This window comes from Ambystoma mexicanum, chromosome 8 (assembly GCF_040938575.1).
Source record: "Ambystoma mexicanum isolate Mex_15411 chromosome 8, UKY_AmexF1_1, whole genome shotgun sequence".
Taxonomy (NCBI): Eukaryota; Metazoa; Chordata; class Amphibia; order Caudata; family Ambystomatidae; genus Ambystoma; species Ambystoma mexicanum.
In genome coordinates this window covers 171,036,718-171,054,801 of record NC_090929.1, presented here as the reverse complement: position 1 = coordinate 171,054,801, position 18,084 = coordinate 171,036,718, and the positions used below count along the sequence as shown (strand labels likewise).

The window sequence follows — 18,084 nt, the reverse complement described above, 5'->3', positions numbered from 1 at the left end:
GTCTCATTGGGGATAGAGTGTATACACGTTCTCGATGTACTTCAGTGAAAGAATGTACTGACAATGGGTGTTTCAGATGGTACGTGCCTCCTCTAATTATTTAGGAAGGAAGATTTAGCTGAGCTGAAAGACCTTTCTGGCATCCTGTTGCTCTTGAGCCCCGCTGGTTGTGGTATTGGACTGCACAGGTGTGAGTTTTTATCCATTGTCATGTCACTCCGTAACTTGTTGGGATGGAAATGAGTATATCCCACCTTCATAGGTGCTTTAAGGTGAGGGGAATCTCGTATGAAGTCCTGTAGTGTACAAGGGGGAGTGGATAATCATATGAAACTCAGCACAGATATAATATAGCGGGAACGATAGATGCATAGACCCAGTGTGTGCATAGAAAAGAATGGCATTTTGTAATTATGGTAGATGCATAGTCCTGCATGGCCATGCGGCACAACTTTAGCTCCATGGAAAAACTTGACTAGGCCAAGATCACTAAGATGGGACGAGCCAGCATGGCCAGTTCTCACAGAACCTTCCCCTTGTCCCTCCATTGTTGCAATTACTCAGTATTACTGATAGGAATGCGCCATGCAAAGCCGTGAGACAACACCAGGCTCCTTGCAGTGCCCATTCATCACAGCTGAACTGCCAGCAGACTTCTAACCTCCATCCGACCCACCCACAGCCATGGCCCACACCACTGACCTGATGCCTGCACCCCTGCATACTAGGATAGTGAGTGACCCCAGATCCTTTCATAAACCAACTGGCCATAAAAGATCCAAGCATGTGCGACTGTTTCACCTCTCCACATAAATACATACTTTGTAACACGAGGTACAGGGAGGGATAAATTATAAATTAAAACGAGGGTTGAGGCCTTGGGTGCGAGAGGAGCAGTATCAATAAAGCACCAAATGTTTGGGTCAGCGTGACTGTATCTTTCCTCCCTCCCTCCTGGCACCAGTCCCTGAGCCTCCCAGGTGCATGCCACAGTGATATAGCAGTTTTGTTATTGTAACTTACGAGAGACCTGACCTTCACTTCTCAGAGAAATGAGCCCAGCTGACTGACGTGGGAACTGACAGACGGAGGAAATGTGAACCAATTGTAGACTGGCATCCCCTATGGAGCAGGCCCATGTATACGGTCTCGCCAATCAGTGACGCCAGTTTTTACTGTATGTGAACGACGCTACAAGGCTTTTTAAGCCCCTGCTTGTATTAAGATGAACTAGAACGTTCTCGAGCAGTAGAGTTCTTTGCAGATACATTTTGTATTATGTGCAATTAAACCTCACTATCCTTGCAAGCAATCTCTTGGCCTTTTTCCCCAGAGGGTTGTATTCTTTTTGGCATGAGCCTTCAATCTCCTCCCTCTCATTTCCTAATAGCAGCTGGATTGATTCTGACTCAATGCTGTGCATATGAGAAATGTTGGCAACGGGTGAAGATCGCCACAGTCAAGTTGAACTGGTCCCCTTCATAAGACAAGGGGCCTCGTGACAAGACAAGGGGCTTCATGAGTTTGGGGGAAACCCACCGGTGCTACCTGTGGGTTGCCGCTGAACTCGTAACACTGTTTCCGCCACCTGATATTTCGGTGCCAGCGGGACATTACAAGTCCCAGCAGCCCCAGACATCAGGCGGCGGAAAGTGTAAGTCCCCATTCCCATGGTGTCGCATAGGACTCCATGGGAATGGGCACACGAAAGCACCAGCACCATTGCTAACAGTGTCGGTGCTTCTGTGACAACTCTGCCTACTGTGGTCGTTGCCCCCGGCAGGACAGACCTGCCAGGTGTAACGGCCCACAGAGGCAGAGTTGGAGTGTGGCGGTCTGTAAAGGGTGCCAGAACGGTGTAACCATCACCCTTATGGAATGAGGCCCAATGACTAGCATGTTGCACCGTTTCCCCATCCATGTATGCACTACATGGTTTGGGGTGGATGTAGGAGGCAGTGGGGTGATTGAGATGCCGGGGAATGCGCTCTGAATTTCCTCCCGCTCGGGTTGTCGGCTTGTCCTTTGTGCCTATACTCTGCCTTCCGTGTTCTCTCACTGTTCCTATTTCAGCATGTGTTTGCTTTTCTCTGGCATGTTGTTCATGAACCTTAAAATATGATAAAGATTTGAAGCAAAAAGAAATTGTAAGCTCGTAAATTGAGAATATCTGAATGCGGGAACATATCTGTCTATGGAAAAGCCAAAACCTTGCCAGTGCTGGTTACATTTTGCATTTAAGAACTATAATTCATATGTATTTATTTTTGGGGCATAGATGATGGTACAAGATTTAACGGAGGACAAATGTAAGTATTAATGGGATTGTCTCTTACTATTTCCAAGTGACTTCAATGGAAAGACGACCCGGAAAGAAGCACCCCAGCAAGCAAAAGCTGGACTTGGCATCCCGTCCAGGCTACCCTCAGAAACACATCTTTCCAGTCCTCTAAAACTGAAAGACCTGAACCTCCCCGAACCCTCCCCACCCAAGAACCTGACTTTCAGAATGAACTTAAAGAGAACTGATGGCAAATCGCTATCTCCTGACGGAAGATCACAGAACTCCCTGTATCGAAGCAAGGAGGATCGAATTCTGGCCATACACGCGGTGGCCAAGAAGCTGGAGGAGAAGATCCAGATGGAAGCCGGCCGCCTCAGGCTGCTCGGTGACCGGCAACACTCAAGTGACGCAGCGTTGACCGGACCCGACCTCGGCACTCTTCCAAATTCTGTACAGGCTCCAGACAAATTCCAAAATGAATTAAGCAGAATGTTGAGCATAACTTCGCCGCTGCTTCTTCTTAGCGCCGAAAGCTTGAAAGTGTCCTCCAACCACGTTCAGGAGAAGTCTGGACAAGCATCACCCGTCGCCCCCGGAGGAGGAAGTGATCGCAGTAACGTAAAGAACCAGGATGCAAAGTCACCAACAGTGGTTACCCCACTGACCAGCCCTACCACAGCCAGTGAGGAACTGCCTTGGAGTTCTGGCCCTGAGGCGAAGGAAGATGGCGGCGAGAAGCAGGAAACACGGGCTGTGTTGCAGAATCACCCGAGAGGTGGGGCATTTATAACTATTCACGTAAGAATGTAACAGTTGCTATTAGTCATGTGACCTGCTGAATTTGATTGCTCAGCGGGTTGGTCCATTGTTTCTGTCACCTATAATAGCCTTTTCGATGTCAACGCCACCCCTTATTGGATTAGCTACAATTAATGCTGCACGCACTCCTACGCTCATTCCTCTAGTCTTCTCAGACTAGGGTCGGAAGGGCCATCCTACCTACAGTGCTTCGTAACCGTAACAAATGGAAGGAGGTGCTATACAAATGCAAGATAACATAACATCACATAACATCAGTTTGATGCTGGCAAGCATTGTACCCATTGTGAAGTGTTTAAATGCAAGAAAGACAGTGTAGTTGTACAGGGATTAAGGGCCGGGTGAGAGCAGAGAGTGCCTCCTTCCTGTAGAATTAAGCTACATCTATGCTGAACCACGGGCTAACATTACTCTCTTCTGTAGTGTGTCTGCTTTCAGGGGCCTGAATGAGTCCTTAAGTGAAGGGTGTGTGGCTGGGGTCTGCTTCTGTCCATCTGTGAATGTGTGTTTACATGTAAAATAGGACATGTTGCTTTAAGCTCTGGTGAACGCCCCTCGGAGAGATGTTTGTCTAGGCGTGAGAGCTAAAATGGGAGCCTGGTGGCATCCATGCCACTGACGCCTAGTGAATGCCGCTGCAGGTGAGACGAGCCTCGCTAGGAGGAGGACGCATATTTCCCCATAAACTGAGTGATAGGTAGAGTGGGTTGATCTTTAAATGGAGACGTTCTCCAGCAACAGAGGGAAGAATACGTGTGATTGATGCAAGACTTAGTTAATAATTTAATGAAAATGACATGAAAAACAATGCATTTTTGGACCAAGATGCTTACAAAACATGTTAACATTGATTTACTGAAAGGAGGCCCAGTGTCCTTAACAATGGCTGGGAGGATGTGGATATAAGACCAGATGATGCAGTGGAGGTAGATCTATGAACCAGGGATGAGTACAATAGAGCATAATGTAGGAACAGGAGAGTGGGGGAAGTGCTACATTTTAGGACGAAGGGGTGAGAGATAAGTGTCGTGGGTTGTCGTAGAGAGGTAGGTGGAGAGGAGAACGGGGAGATCTGGTGGCATAGAATGCTACGCAAATGGTTCTTCAGAAGGGAGGAGAGCTAGGTGTGACAAATCAACTTCCGGGGCAACCAGTGGTCCAGGGATGAATATTGGTTCCTAAACCATTCATCAGCCCCACACCTCCAGTACACCAGAAGGGATGCAAACAGATTGGAAACACAAGCAAACTATAAACCTCCTTGTCCAATTTCGGTAACGTGGACGGACTGACAGGCTTAGCTCTGCAAAGTCGCGGATCGTTGGTTAGTTGCAACCCAGCAAAAATGCAATTATTACCCAATGATAAAAGGGACTGTCGAGTCAAGGTTGTATGAAAATAACTATTTTATTATTATTCAACAGACAGTTCTAGCACACTACAAAATACAACCCACCCTGTAAGGAGAAGAGTGTTGGAGGCAACCTCCTTGTCCTTGGTTTGGTTCAGAGACTCTCTGGCACTTCCCACCTAGGAAGCTTGCTACTGAGCCTAGCAGGGCATGCTATATGCTTGCTGGATACTGGTTCTCGAGCTGCTGGAGGGTCCTCTGGATTCAGTATCTCCCTCTGTTCCCTGGGAGATGTTTAGGGGAGGGATATTGCTTGGAAATCCTGGCCTTCCTTCACTGGTGCAAGCTGTAAGGCAGACTGTACCTTCAGACAGGGTCCAATGCTGAGTTCTTCCTGTTACTCCTTGCAAAGACTTCAGATGATTTGCCCAAAAGAGGGGCTCAGCCCTCTTTTAAAGCCAAATGGGCCACAGTGATTGGTGTAGGTTAAGCCTACCTTAATGAACCAATGCTGGGTCCCCACCAACAATTTCCTGTATGCATGAAGTCATAACCAGAGTGCTTTGCAACAGAAAAGGTAAAGGGGTGAAAACATGTAATACTAAGTCTCACCCTTCTTCTTGTCTGTTGTAGATCAAAGGGTCTCTCTAGTTAATGGAGCACTCTCTGGTTCCTAATTAAAGCGGCAGGTCTCCCTGGAAGCTGCGGAGAGAACAGACTTTCTGTCTCCTGCAAACCACATTCTCGTACCTTCTGAATGGGGTCCCATTGCAGGGGTTGCCTACTGTAAACACATAGCCCCATACATGACAGGTCACTGCCCTTGATACTGAGAGGCGGGAGCTGGCTTCAGGTTGACACAGCGCATATCAAAGGTTGTTGGGGTTTCCTGTCTCCTTTGTTAAACTCTGCAGCCAGGCCCCATGTGGGCCTGTTTGAAGTATACTCTATTAATATGTTAATTATGTTAATTTCTGCCACCATCAGCAGTGCTTACACATTAGGACACGGTGGTTGCATGGAGCCTTTTATAGTTAATTAGGCTGGCCATGGCAGGAGAAAGATTTTGACCTCCCCTTCTGAGATGACATGGTGTACTCTTGGATGTCATATATAAGCTAAATATGACAGGGGGTGGAGCTTGTAGGCTGTATGCAGCCAGAGTACACCGGTCTATATGTATGTCGTGTGGTGAGCATAGGGAAATGCGTGCAGATTAGCCCCCCACATTTTCCTGAGGTTCATCTACCATCATTCAATTTCTTTTACAATTTTAGAAAACCCAGACGAGCGCACACCCACCATGCGGATGGTCTAATTCCTCACAATTTAAATAGAGATTGAGTAGGAGTAGTGCAGATCGGGAGAGGAAGAGCATTCCAGATTAAGGGAGCGAGGAGAGGAAGAGAACGGAAATGAGAGGGAGCGCAAAGGGCACGAGAGGTAGCAGGGAGGTGAGCCGAGGATGATCTAGGGAGTGAGAGAGAGAGTACAGAGTGAGCTGGGCCGATACGCAGGGTGGGGCAAGTCTGTGTATAGTTTTGAAGATGATTAGAATGAGTTTGTAGTTTGCCCTCTGTCTCATAGATAACCGGCCGAACTGACATGGGGATGATTGAAGAGTGTACAGACAGCAAAGTTGAGGACGTTGTCGAGAGGTGAAAAAGAATAGTTGGGAAGGCCATAGAATAGACTGACACAGTAGTCCGATTGAGAGAGTGCTAAAGAGGACATTAGGTGCATAGCAGTGATGAAGGGGCAAAGATGTCTTATTAGACAGATAGAGAGAGGGGGGGAGAAAGAGATTGTGAGAGGGAGGTATAGAGAGAGAGAGCATGAGGGAGTGAGAGAGGTAAAAAGAAAGAGAGAGAAAGTGATTGTGAGAGTGAGCGAGAGAGAGAGATGGTGAGTCAAAGGTCTGTAAGTGAGGCCTGTATGGGTGAGCTACAGTTTTTGGCTGTTTGCCTGTGGTCTGGTCATGGTTCAGCCTCAAGAGCGATTTGAACCGATTGCACCATCTGAGCATCAGTGCCCTCATAGCTAGGTATAGCATTACAGTAAATACCCCAGGAGAGAGCAACATGAGTCCAAGCCACCTGTGAGGTCTAAGACTCCCACAGCAACAGCATTACAGTAAATACTCCAGAGACCCGAGGAAATGGGCCTTGCCGTTGATAAAATAAACGTCGGCTTACAGACCTCAAGGAGACAGAGAAAAAAGGAAGGCACTATTGAAAATGCCAATATGGCTGCTGCAGCAGGTACCTTGCACATCTAGGAGAAGTATAAGACCATAGGTTCTCGATTAATTAACCTTTACACACACTTTATTCTAAAATGCTCACTATGTGCGAGGTGTCTTGTATTTGCACTGACGCACGCCGGTATCCAATGTTTATAACGAAAACAAAATAAGGACACACCAGAGGTGTTGCTAGGGGTCTGGGGGGCTGAGGGGGCTATAGCTCCTGGTCTTTTGGTTGTAGACCCGGATAGCATCTCAGGAGCTACAACCAAAAGGCTAGCTAGCCCCCAGTCCCGACAGTTCCGACATCAGCGAAGACCCGGGTCTTTTTCAGACCTAGAAACACCCCTGCGACACACTTTTTAAACGACAAAAATTTTAAAGTAAATGGGGGGGTGGGGTAAGGGATTTAAAGGGGTGGAGGAGGTTGGTGAAGGGTAAAAGGGTAAAAAGGCAGTAGAATGGGGGGCTTTGGGAGAACCCTCCCAAATAAAAAAAAAAAATGTAAAAGTAGACTTTTTTCGTTATTCAGGTTTTGTTTTAAAAGTATGTTGTTATTTAGGGTGTCGTTGTAGAGACCTGGAACCCGCACGCCTAGTGCGGCAATCACTCTCCACTATCACTGTCCAGTGCATGCTTAGTGGTGCAGAGACAAAGTTTGTTCGTTTGTTTGTTTTATAGAGCGCTCCGAACCCAAAGGTATCTGGGCGCATGGCTTTTAGTCCAACGTGGCTTTTAGGGACTTTTCTTCTGGGGTGTATGATCTGGAAATGACGCTCTAGATTCGCAAGGGAGTCCCTTCTGGTAAGCCTTGACCTGCAGCAGAATGCCCTGCTTGGTTTTCAATCATTGTTGAAAGGCGTTGTCCCCATTTTAAACAACCCTACCCTCAAAATGGCCGCCATCATTCTTGCGAGATATAGTTACAGCCAGTGCGAGTTCAGTAGACGTGTTTCAGTCTTGCACAAAGTGTTGCAAGTCCAGCAACTTGCACAGGTCCAGCGAAGACCGTGCTTTCACTGTGGTTGGCTCTGCCACCACTTATTCCCATCCAAGAGATAAGCACTGCTTAAGGAAAAGGGCGTGCTGTGCAAAATGTGTGCTCAGTGCTCTTTGGTTGTTTGATCGCCACATTCCCCTCAGCTCTCCTAAACTAAACTTGCCACTGTCAATCAGGGGTGGCTACCGTGGAGACCAAGTATTTTGCTGTGCCCAAACGTATGTCCGCCTTGCTATCTTTTGCTCCAGGTGGCATTACCCCGGGACTGATCCTTGCCGTTAGAGTGGGGGGTCTACTAGTGGGCTTACAGACCCTGACACTCAGGTTTGTTCGAGAGATATAGAGGAATAGGGGAGAGTTCCAGGGGGAAGGTTCTATGGGAGAGCCTTGGGCTGGCTCCCTCCCAGAAAGGGGTCTTGTCCAGACAAGGTTGGTGAAGAGGCTCAAAGGGGGATTATTTAGGTCGTCTTTGAGCCCAGCAGTGGCTGAGAACTTAAAAGGGATAGTTCCAGTCTTGCACCACACAGCCTGAGACCCACGAAGGAGAAGGGATGGTCCCTGAGCGATGCACTGGGACAGAGAAATACTTCGGAAAAGGGCATCAGGCACGAAGCATTGTTGAACAGAGGAGGAAAACCCCTCTCAGGGGCTAGGCAGAGCCTAAACAACAAGGTTATGGGTGCAGGGACGGGTTTAGAATGGGGCCTTACCCAATTCCTAGGGGGAAGACGACCAACCCCAATACTTAGGAAGCCAAGTAGATGGACCTGTATTAGGTGACCGTGCCTAGTTACCTAGAAGAGATACCAGGCACTGCGCCATGATTAGGGTGCCCTACCCATCTAATATAACAATATATGAAAAGGCCAGATGTGTGTTTGTCCCTGTATGTTTGTCCAATTCAGTAGCGTCGCCTTGTGTCACCGCTAGAGAGAGCTGTTGCCTTAAGATATATAGAGACAATGCCAATTTGCAAAGCTTCGCCTGTAATCACCTCTAGAGGGAGCTGTTGCCTTAGGATATTTATAGCCAATGCCAATTCGCAATAGCTTCATCTGTTGTCGCCACTAGAGGGAGCTGCTACTTTAGGATATATAGTGGTCCAACTGCGTTAATGTAAACCTGCACTTTGGCCCGTGTACACGGGCTTCTACACTAGCAAGATATCACTCAGAGTCCCAGCCTTCCTGCTCAGACGAGCACCTGGCAGATACCTCTGAGGAAACACTGAGGTTTAGGCAGAGAGACCCTCCATCCCCACCGGGGTTAGAAAATGCTGGACATTAATTAAAACATGTACTGTTTGGTGCTTAACAAATAAGTTCCATTATTTTGTGCGAATTCTCTGCTGGTGCAGCTATGCACACCCCCACCATAAGCAAAGCGGAGGGACATGTTTAAGTGGGCCCTGAGAGGGGGCATCCCCTGGTAACACCTTCCTTTCCACATGCCTAGAACATAGGCGCCTTCAAAGTACATGTAGCTACTTCTTCCTGGTGGGAAAGGGACAGTTTAATGTATTCCATAACTACCCCCTGTGTAACCCAGCATAGCACTTAGAAGCGGTGTGCTGGGAGATTGGGTGTGGCCAAGCAAGGGCTACTGCCTAAGCACATAGGCTTATCCTTCAACGATGAGTGAGTCATGCACCTGTAGAATTGTTTTCATACTGAGCAACCACCTTCATAGGCCACTGTGGTTTACATGTTATATCGAATCTTATATATAGAATTCCCATATATCAAATATTTTATAGTGGGTGCAGTAAAGGGTTCAATATTTTTGGTAAACGGTCAGGTGGGTAAATGGGGGCTTGGTGGGCGACCCTCGCCCGCCAAAAAAGTGCATTCACTATCGAGGTTTTCAATATATAAGATTGGATATATGTGCATTGACTATAAATTACTTCGTATAAAGACATGTAACCGCCACTGCATGTGGAATGTCTGCTCTGGCAGTGGGGCTTCTGGGTGACACAGCGCACACACGATACATGGGGTGATGCAACTTTGGTGGTGCCACACGGTGGCCCCACAGCTGTACCGAGACAAGAAGGCTCATAGCGCTGATCTCTGAACAAGGCCAATGATTTCAACGCACAGCGCCTAGGCCCGAGGAGGCACATTGTGTGGTCCACCTCCCAATCATAACGACTTCTCGCTGTCAGTGGTTGGTTCCTTTCCACCTTCTTATGGCGAGGGCTTAGCCTCCTGTCTTGTGTGCTTTGCATGCATTGCGACCCGACTGTTTTCTCTCCCTGCTGTACTGCGGATAGATTGCAGGTGCCATAAATGTGATTGTGTTCCTGGAAATGTTCACATTTGAATAATTATAGCCAAATAATGTGGTGGGTGGAAGGCTGCGCGTCCATGCAGACGCGATGTGGCCTGGGAGTTGGGGCTGGATTGCTCCCATTGGTGGCAGTACCGGATTGATTTGCATATGGCGGGTCCCCTTCTGCAATGTCACAGACAGGCTAAACAATGTTGGGGTGAGAGGCCCCCATGTGCACTGCCAGTGGTTAAGATTCATTCCAAACCTTCCACCATCACATTTTTTGTTTACAAATTTGAAGAATTTACCAACGGCATCTACAGGGTTTGTCATAGGCGAGTACCAGAGCGGCTAAGCTCTACTTTTTCAAGGTTTGTCGCTGAGGTAACCAGCAGACACTGATGCACAAGAAAGACGATGGCCAATTTTATACGACCATATATCCCATGGCTTTTTGGGGTTGAAGTGTGCGTTTGAATGTAACTCACTGCTCCACTCATGAGAAATGTTAAAGTCACCTTTTTCCCCCCTCACCTCATATTGAATGAAGTTATGTGTCTTTAGCCCATCCCTATGTGACCAAGTGAAAGTGTACTATTGCCATTAGTAGCCCGTTCACTGACAATGCCACCTTGCCATTATTATCCGGCAGCTTGGCAATCCCCTACTCACGCATTGTATCTGTACAGACCTGTGTGCTATGTCTCGGGGTTACCATCACACTCACTTGGCATTCCGTCCGTCATTTTCTCTTGTCGCTCCTTTTTACTGCGTACCTTTCAAATGTGCTCTTTACCAGAACCTTTGGCCCTCATTCTAAGTTTGCCAGTATCGCGCCGGCATTCCTGGTGGGATACCGGCAAGCTGCACTTACCATCACTGCTGCCCGATAGCCTGGTACTGCCGGAATATTATGGGTGGCAGAGTGAGGTAATTTCCCATGGGATGGGATTTCCTGAATCGCCAGCACTGTTAGGCCAGGCCTGCCGAGAGATCCGTGACGCCCCCACCGGCAAATTTGAAGTGTGCCGGTCCAGAAACAATGCCGGAGATCGAATCACCAACACTTTTTCCAGACCAGCACACTTGTAATGAGGCCCAAAGACCGAGAAAACTCACTTAATGTTCTTTTTTGATTTGTGTTTCAACTTTATTTGAGAACGTTTTGTAATGTTTTCTCTCTTTTGTCACTTACCTTTACAAGAAGACTTCACAGGCCTGAGGATCCCGGAGAACAGACATCCTTCAGGGGACAGACAGAAGCGAGAGACCACACCAGTGCCTTCACCTGAGAGCCTCACCTCTGGAAGGTAAACTCCTGTGTTTGCAGAACGCTCTTTCTGGGAAGAGTATATGTAGGCTTCGTATAGAGAGAGGCTAGTCATAGCCCCCACACTGCCCCAGAAAGCGTTCATATTATTTATGTGATAATGTTTCCAATGCATGTCAGCTCACAACTCCTCTGCGATACTGGGTGGCATAAAATCAGTGGTGTCGCTAGGGGGGGAGCTGGGGGGGCCGGGGCACCCCTATGAAACCCTGTGCCCCCCTTGTGCCCCCCTACCTAAAACGAGCAGTGACCATGTTCTCCCCCTACTTTTGTCTGTTGCTCCACCTAATTTTGTCTTTGGCCCCCTCTGTGCCCCTCCTAAATTTGATTCCTGGCGACGCCACTGCATAAAATAGACAGCCGGGGGACCTAGGGTTGGGCTGGGAAATGTTTTTCAAAGTGGCCCATTTTACACAGAGGAAAGATACCCAACCCCTCTAAACAGGGTTTGTGGGGAGGGGGTTATCCTACAAGAACATTTAGAAAAAATGGGTCCAAAATAGTGAATTTGAAAGCATATTTGTTACTATACGAGGATTAAAAAAGTAGTTAAACACAGCACATTGATGTGGGGAGGGGGCGAGTGTAGATGGAAGGAAGGTGGTAGGGTGCATTGGAGAGAGGGTGAGAAGATCAGAAAACGAGGGCACCCAAAGCAACAGTGGTCTTTGGTGCAGAAGCTTATTGGGTAACCTCCAGAGCTCCCTGTGGACCAGTCCATCACTGAGTGGACAGCTCTGCTGCCCAGGTGCTGGTGAGGGACGGTCTAGTCTTTCAAGGCTACTTGCCAGCTGGGCTGAGCAGCTAAGAACATTGGGCGGGGGTTTGAGAACGTTGGGCGGGGTCTGGTCTCTTTATGATATGATATGTCATTTATAACACGCCTGTACACAAATGTTTCTAGGCTCAACAAGACAAGGGAGGGAAGACAGAGGGAGGACAAGTCAAACAATCTTACTAGGCCTTGTGTCATTCAGATCGTGAAAGTGTGGCAATGCCAAGTGCAGGGGGAAGGGAAAGGTGGAAGTGTCAGAGAGAGGGAAGGAGGAAGTGCAGTCAGGGCAGCATTGCTCTGACGAAGTGCAGCCAGAGCGGAGTGGCTCTGGGTAGGTGCAAGGAGGGAGGGGACTTTAGAGGTTACAGTTACAGTTACAGCCCCTAAGTGCGCGGTAGGCCCGGAGGCAGTGCAGCGGAGACTGATCATGGGGGAGCCTGGTACCCAGTGAGACTCTGTGGGTAACCAAGCAGCCAGTCAGCGCTGCAGACAGGTAAGGTCAGCAGGGGAGGGAGGGAGAGAGAGAAAGCAGAGGAGAAAGAAAAGGTCTTGACCTGCTTCTGGAACTTCAGGTGGTCCAGCTCAAGTTTGAGAGGGGCAGGGGGTGCATTCCAGAGGGTGGCAACTGCAGAGGAGAGAGATCTACCCCCCACTCTCTGCCTGGAGAACCTTCTGACCCTCAGAGAGTTGGAGGTAGCTGAGCGAAGGGCTTGCAAAGGAAGGTATTATGGAAGAGAGAGTTGGATGTAGTGTGGGCCCCGGCCCCGGACAGCCTTATGGACGATGCAGAGGTCTTGAACTTGATCATTGCAGCCACCGGGAGCCAGTGGAGAGATTTCAGGGCTGGAGAGATACGGTCCCTGGGCTTGCGGCCAAGGATAAGTTTTGCAGTCCTGTTCTGAATTAGTTGCAGAGGGCGGTGAGTAGAGGAAGGAAGGTTGAAAAAGAGGCTGTTGCAGAAGTCCAGCCTAGAGAGAACCAGGGCACTGGAGACAGTGAGCTTCTGGGGGAACATTAGAAAAGGAAGAATACCCCTGAGGAGGTGCAGCAGGTAGTGTGCCTTCTTGGCAAGGTCTGTGACATGAGGAGAGAGTGGAGTCGAAGATGACACCAAGGTTTTTTGCCAAGCACGAAGACGAAGGAAGAGGGTCCAAGGTGGGCGGCCAGAGGGAAAGGGGGAGCAGGGGTCCCAATGAGAAGGATCTCCGTCTTACTGGCATTAAGGCAGAGGTTGTTGGAGGTTTGCCATTCCTGAATCACGGATAGACAGTCAGGAATGAGCGAGAGAGTAGTGGAGGCTGAGGGGAACTTGGAGGGGGAAAGTGGAGGGTCATCTGCATAACACTGAAAGTTAGAGGGGAAGGTAGAAATGAGGTGGGCCAAGGGGGCCAAGTAGACATTGAAAAGCCAGGGTGAGAGGTTAGAGCTCTGGGAACACCACATGTGGAGAGAGAGGTGGTGGAGAGAAAGGACCCAAGTTGAACCTGGGAGGGTCGGTCCGGGAGGAAGGAGGTCAGTCACTCCAGAGCCTGATCCATGATGCCCAGGTTCTCACAGAGTCGATTGATCAAGATGGAGGGGTTGACCATGTCAAAAGCAGAGGAATGGTCAAGCATGATGAGAACAGAAGGAAGGCTGGAGTCCACATTAGAGAGCAGATCTTCACGGGTGTTCAGGAGAGCAGTTTCTGTGCCTCTGGCTGCTCTGAAGCCATACTGATGGCCATGGATACAACCCACAGATTTAGTGGGGAAAGTAAGCTGGGAGATGGCCAGCTTTTTCAGGAGTTTGCCCAGGAAAGGAGTGATAGAGATTGGGCGGTAGTTTGTCAGACAGGCAGGACCGGCAGAAGGTTTTTTGAGGAGCTGGTGCACAAGGGAGTGCTTGAGGAGAGAGGGGAAAGATCCAGTGGCGAAAGAGTGATTGCAGAAATCGGACATGGCTGGAGCAAGGGTGTCAACGTGGTCCTTGATGGTTCTGGAGGAGCAGGGGAGAACCTGTTTGGATGACACTTTGATAGATCAGACTTGTCTAGAAACTTTGTCAGGTGTTGTCATGAGAGGTAGAGGAAGAGTAGAGCGAGGACAGGATGTCCTGAGTTTTAGTGGTGAAGTGAGAAGCTAGAGCCGTACAGAGGATCTGGGAGGGAACAGGAGTGGTGGAGACTGCAGAAGGATTGGCCAGCTCCTTGCAGATTTCAAAGAGTTCAGCCATGTTGTTCGAGGCTGCAGAGACACGGCTTGGATGTGGGCTCTCTCCTTGGACAGGACAGAGAGTCTGTATGGCCTTTGGAGCTGGCAGCAGGCCAGTTTGTCAGAGGATGTGCCCGAGGCCCTCCACTTCCTCTCATCCACCATGCACTTGCGTTTCAGGGCAGTGTGGTTGGAGTCATACCAAGAGTTGCACTTGAAGGTAAGCTTCAGTCGTATTCCTATGACAGGGGCATGCATGTATGTATGCATTCAGGGATGGGGAGGTTCAGAGGGTAGGCTTCTAGAAGCAGTGAGGTGTTGCAAACATCTTTACACACATTTTATGGGCTTTTAATGGATGACAGATGGGGCATGGCCTTCATTTGTGGGTTGTAGCAGTACTTTTAAGTGGTATGGAAATAGAGGGGGGCTCTAACCGATCATGAAACAGTATTTGGGGGGTTGGGCATAAGAAGTTCCTGGCAGAAGCACAAGTAGCTAAGGACCCTTTAAAAGACGGGTGGCTTATGTAAGGAACAGAATTACCTGAGAGACATAGTTGAGTTTTTGTATCTGGCATGATGGGTAACAACATCTATTTTAAAAGGTGTTTTCAATTTTAGTGCAGTCCAAAAATCGACTTCAATTAAAAAATTCAAATATACAAAGTCAAAGCAATACAATGCAGGTACCAATTATTGTCTTCCTTTGAAGGAAATCTTTTAATAGCATTTATTTATTAATTTTATTCTATCATTTTAGATTTGAATATAATAATCTGTTGTCAAAACTAATTTAGCATCATATTCTCCAATCGGTGAACTCCAAAACACCTACTCTAACTCCAAATGTATGACACTGGTGATGTGATTCTCAATGAGAAGTGGGGGTGCATCTCATGTGCAACAGCACCCACCATCATGCAAGGAAAGCAGATCGGGGAGCCCTGGCAGGGACCCGGTTTCGGAGCAATTGTTGGACCTGATGGGACAGAGCCCGGCTAACCCAGGCCCACTTGAAGCTTAGTTCCAAGACATTACAATGGAGTAGCCCTGCACCCTGAATGCTTTTTGTGGTGGGGTATATTTGTCTAAACTTGTATAGTGCTTAATACCAACATGAGGCCGTTCAAAGCACAGTAGAACAATAAGAGGAGAGAGGAGCGAGGGGGACTAGAAGAGCGAGGAGAAGGAAGAAGAGAGGTACATTTGGAAGAGCAATCTTGACCGTGGGAATAGGACAGGGAGGTTCCAGGAATGCAGATCTCTGCCTCTACCCCTATCGTGTCTGCAGACCTGTCCCTTAGCTAGCATCCTGATCACTTGGAGAGGCCAGTGCTGTGGCCAGTTAGAGGGAGGGCGAGCTTATACCTATTGCTAGAAAAAGGAAGGAGCCAGAGGTTCTGGAAACTGGGTTCCATGTGATAATTTCGCCGCAAAAAATATCGCCATACAAAAATATCGCCATATTTTTGCGGCGAAATTCACAATGGACCCTGCTGGGGACACCCCCGCAATCCCGCATCACTTTTTAATGTGCGGGGGGCACACCCGCAACCTCCGCTCCCACATAATATCCCCAATAAAAATATCGCCTATGGCGAACCAAACGGCCATATTTAGGGTGATATTTATGTTGGGGGATATTATTACCTGATACCGGAAACTGTCAGTGTTGGGTACCTTCCCAACCATCAAAGAATAAGAACCAGACTATGAATACCATGGGGGATGCTCGTCTCCCAAGCTAACGAATGCATAGTTCTATCGCCTGTGCTCTCCCGGGTCAGGGAGATATTATTTATGTATTTATTTATACAGAGAGGAACAATGCTCTTTTGATCACAAAGGAACGTACAATAGCTAACCAATCAGATTTGACGGGAAGCGGTGAACTTCTTACAGGCGGGTGAGTTTGAGTGACACTCTGACCAGGGTGTGGAGCAGACTAAATGGAACAGTCACCAGGGACAGTATATGGGTGGACATACTTAGATTAAGGACAACCAGCATTGGACATTTTGAAGTGCAGATGGATGGTACGGTGGATGGTACGGTGGATGGTACGGTGCATGGTACGGTCAGCTGCGTTCGGGATTAGAGATCTCAACGAATGAACAGGAGCAGCTGCAGCATGAAAGGCACCACCCATCACTCTTGGCCATTTGCCATGGCAATCACTAACAACTTGTTGTCTGCCCTGCTTTCTGAGGCCTCTTTCTATGCATCTGAGTGTACGCCTTAGATCTCTTGCTCACATATTCCTATTTAAGGAATGTATTTGCTTCATTATTTTATGCAAATTCAAGGACTTCCTAAGTCCTAGAAAACTCTAGAGGTGTGTACACAGTCCCTGCATTTCTAGTTGATGTGAGATCTGGTTTCCTAAACTCTTTCGCTCCTCAACCTCTCTAGCCACACAGCGAGGTATAAAGATGCAGTCATTTTGCTCACTGTGCATAGAGAGGCTCAGCTTCACCTCACTGATGATGCCCAACAGGGCTGAAACACGTGTATGGGGTTGCTGATGGTGCTCTTGTTCAGAGAGGAATTGCCAAAGCATTTTGGTGCTGGACTGCCCTTGTGGGCGGGACAAAGACTGATATGCAAATGGATATTTCCCATCTGTGAAGGTACAGTGAGCAAAAAGCAATGGCTGCGAACTCTCAATGTGGTTAATAACCACTGAACAGGTTATCATGCCTTGTTCTTTCGAGAGAGCGGCGCCTGCTACCTTTTTTGCATTTTTGAAAGGAACTTGGGGTTGGTCACCCTAGGTTACCTGGGGGCAACCAGACGTGGACTCCCTGCTCACTGTGCTTAGAGAGGCTCAGCTTCACCTCACTGATGATGCCCAACAGGGCTGAAACACGTGTATGGGGTTGCTGATGGTGCTCTTGTTCAAGAGGAATTGCCATAGCATTTCGGTGCTGGACTGCCCTTGTGGGCGGGACAAAGACTGATATGCAAATAGATATTTCCCATCTGTGAAAGTACAGTGAGCAAAAAGCAATGGCTGCAAACTCTCAATGTGGTTAATAACCACTGAACAGGTTATCATGCCTTGTTCTTTCGAGAGAGGGGCGCCTGCTACCTTTTTTGCATTTTTTTTTTTTTTTGTAAAGCACAACTTGCTTCCCGGCAAGTGCTTCAGTCTGCGAACCCGGCAGGTCCTAGATGGTCTCGTGAAGCATGTTCATGTTGTCCCCCTGCATCATAGTGTCACCCAAAAACCGCAGGCCTAGCTTGATGCTAGGTATGAGTGGGGGCAGGCAGGGCTGAAGATGTGCAGAGGCTCATTTCAACATGATGGTTGCCCTCCTCCCCCACTCTTGGAGTCAAAAACAGTCTGAGGCACCTGTGGGGTGCATACATTATAACAGAGACAAAGAAATACACCCGGCGGGTTATAGCCACCGATTATCACGAGACTGCCAGCCGACAGGGAGATGAAACACTAAATGCCCACTGATTATCACCTTATTTCCTTTTAAAACTGGTTCCTCCTCATCGGCCCCTATGTTGCTGTCAAAGAAGGGTTTATAGCCTTTCGGTGGGCATTTAGTGTTTCAGCTCCCTGCTGGATGGCCATCTAGTGATAATCGGCGGCTATTAACTCGGTGCATTTCTTTGCTGTAAATGTATACTTTGCAGCACTCGGCATTAAAAGCTTCACTTGCTGGAGCCTCTCCAGTCGCCACTTCCAAGTGGCGGCCTGAAGGGTTCCAGCAAATAAAGTCATCTATTGCCGTATTATAAGGATACTGATAGGCAACATTGGGACCCCCGCCGGCCGTCCCCCCGTACCCCTCTAC

At 48.3% G+C, this 18,084-nt stretch overlaps 1 protein-coding gene across 1 annotated transcript in view; it reads left to right on the top strand.

Moving 5' to 3' along the window:
- Window positions 1–18,084, top strand: part of CCDC187 (coiled-coil domain containing 187) — a 335,108-nt gene that overhangs the window by 102,633 nt on the left and 214,391 nt on the right. The window contains exons 11-12 of the mRNA XM_069609090.1: window positions 2,347–3,059; window positions 11,178–11,283. Coding sequence (XP_069465191.1) covers window positions 2,347–3,059; window positions 11,178–11,283 — 819 coding nt within the window. The remainder of the gene's footprint in view (window positions 1–2,346; window positions 3,060–11,177; window positions 11,284–18,084) is intronic.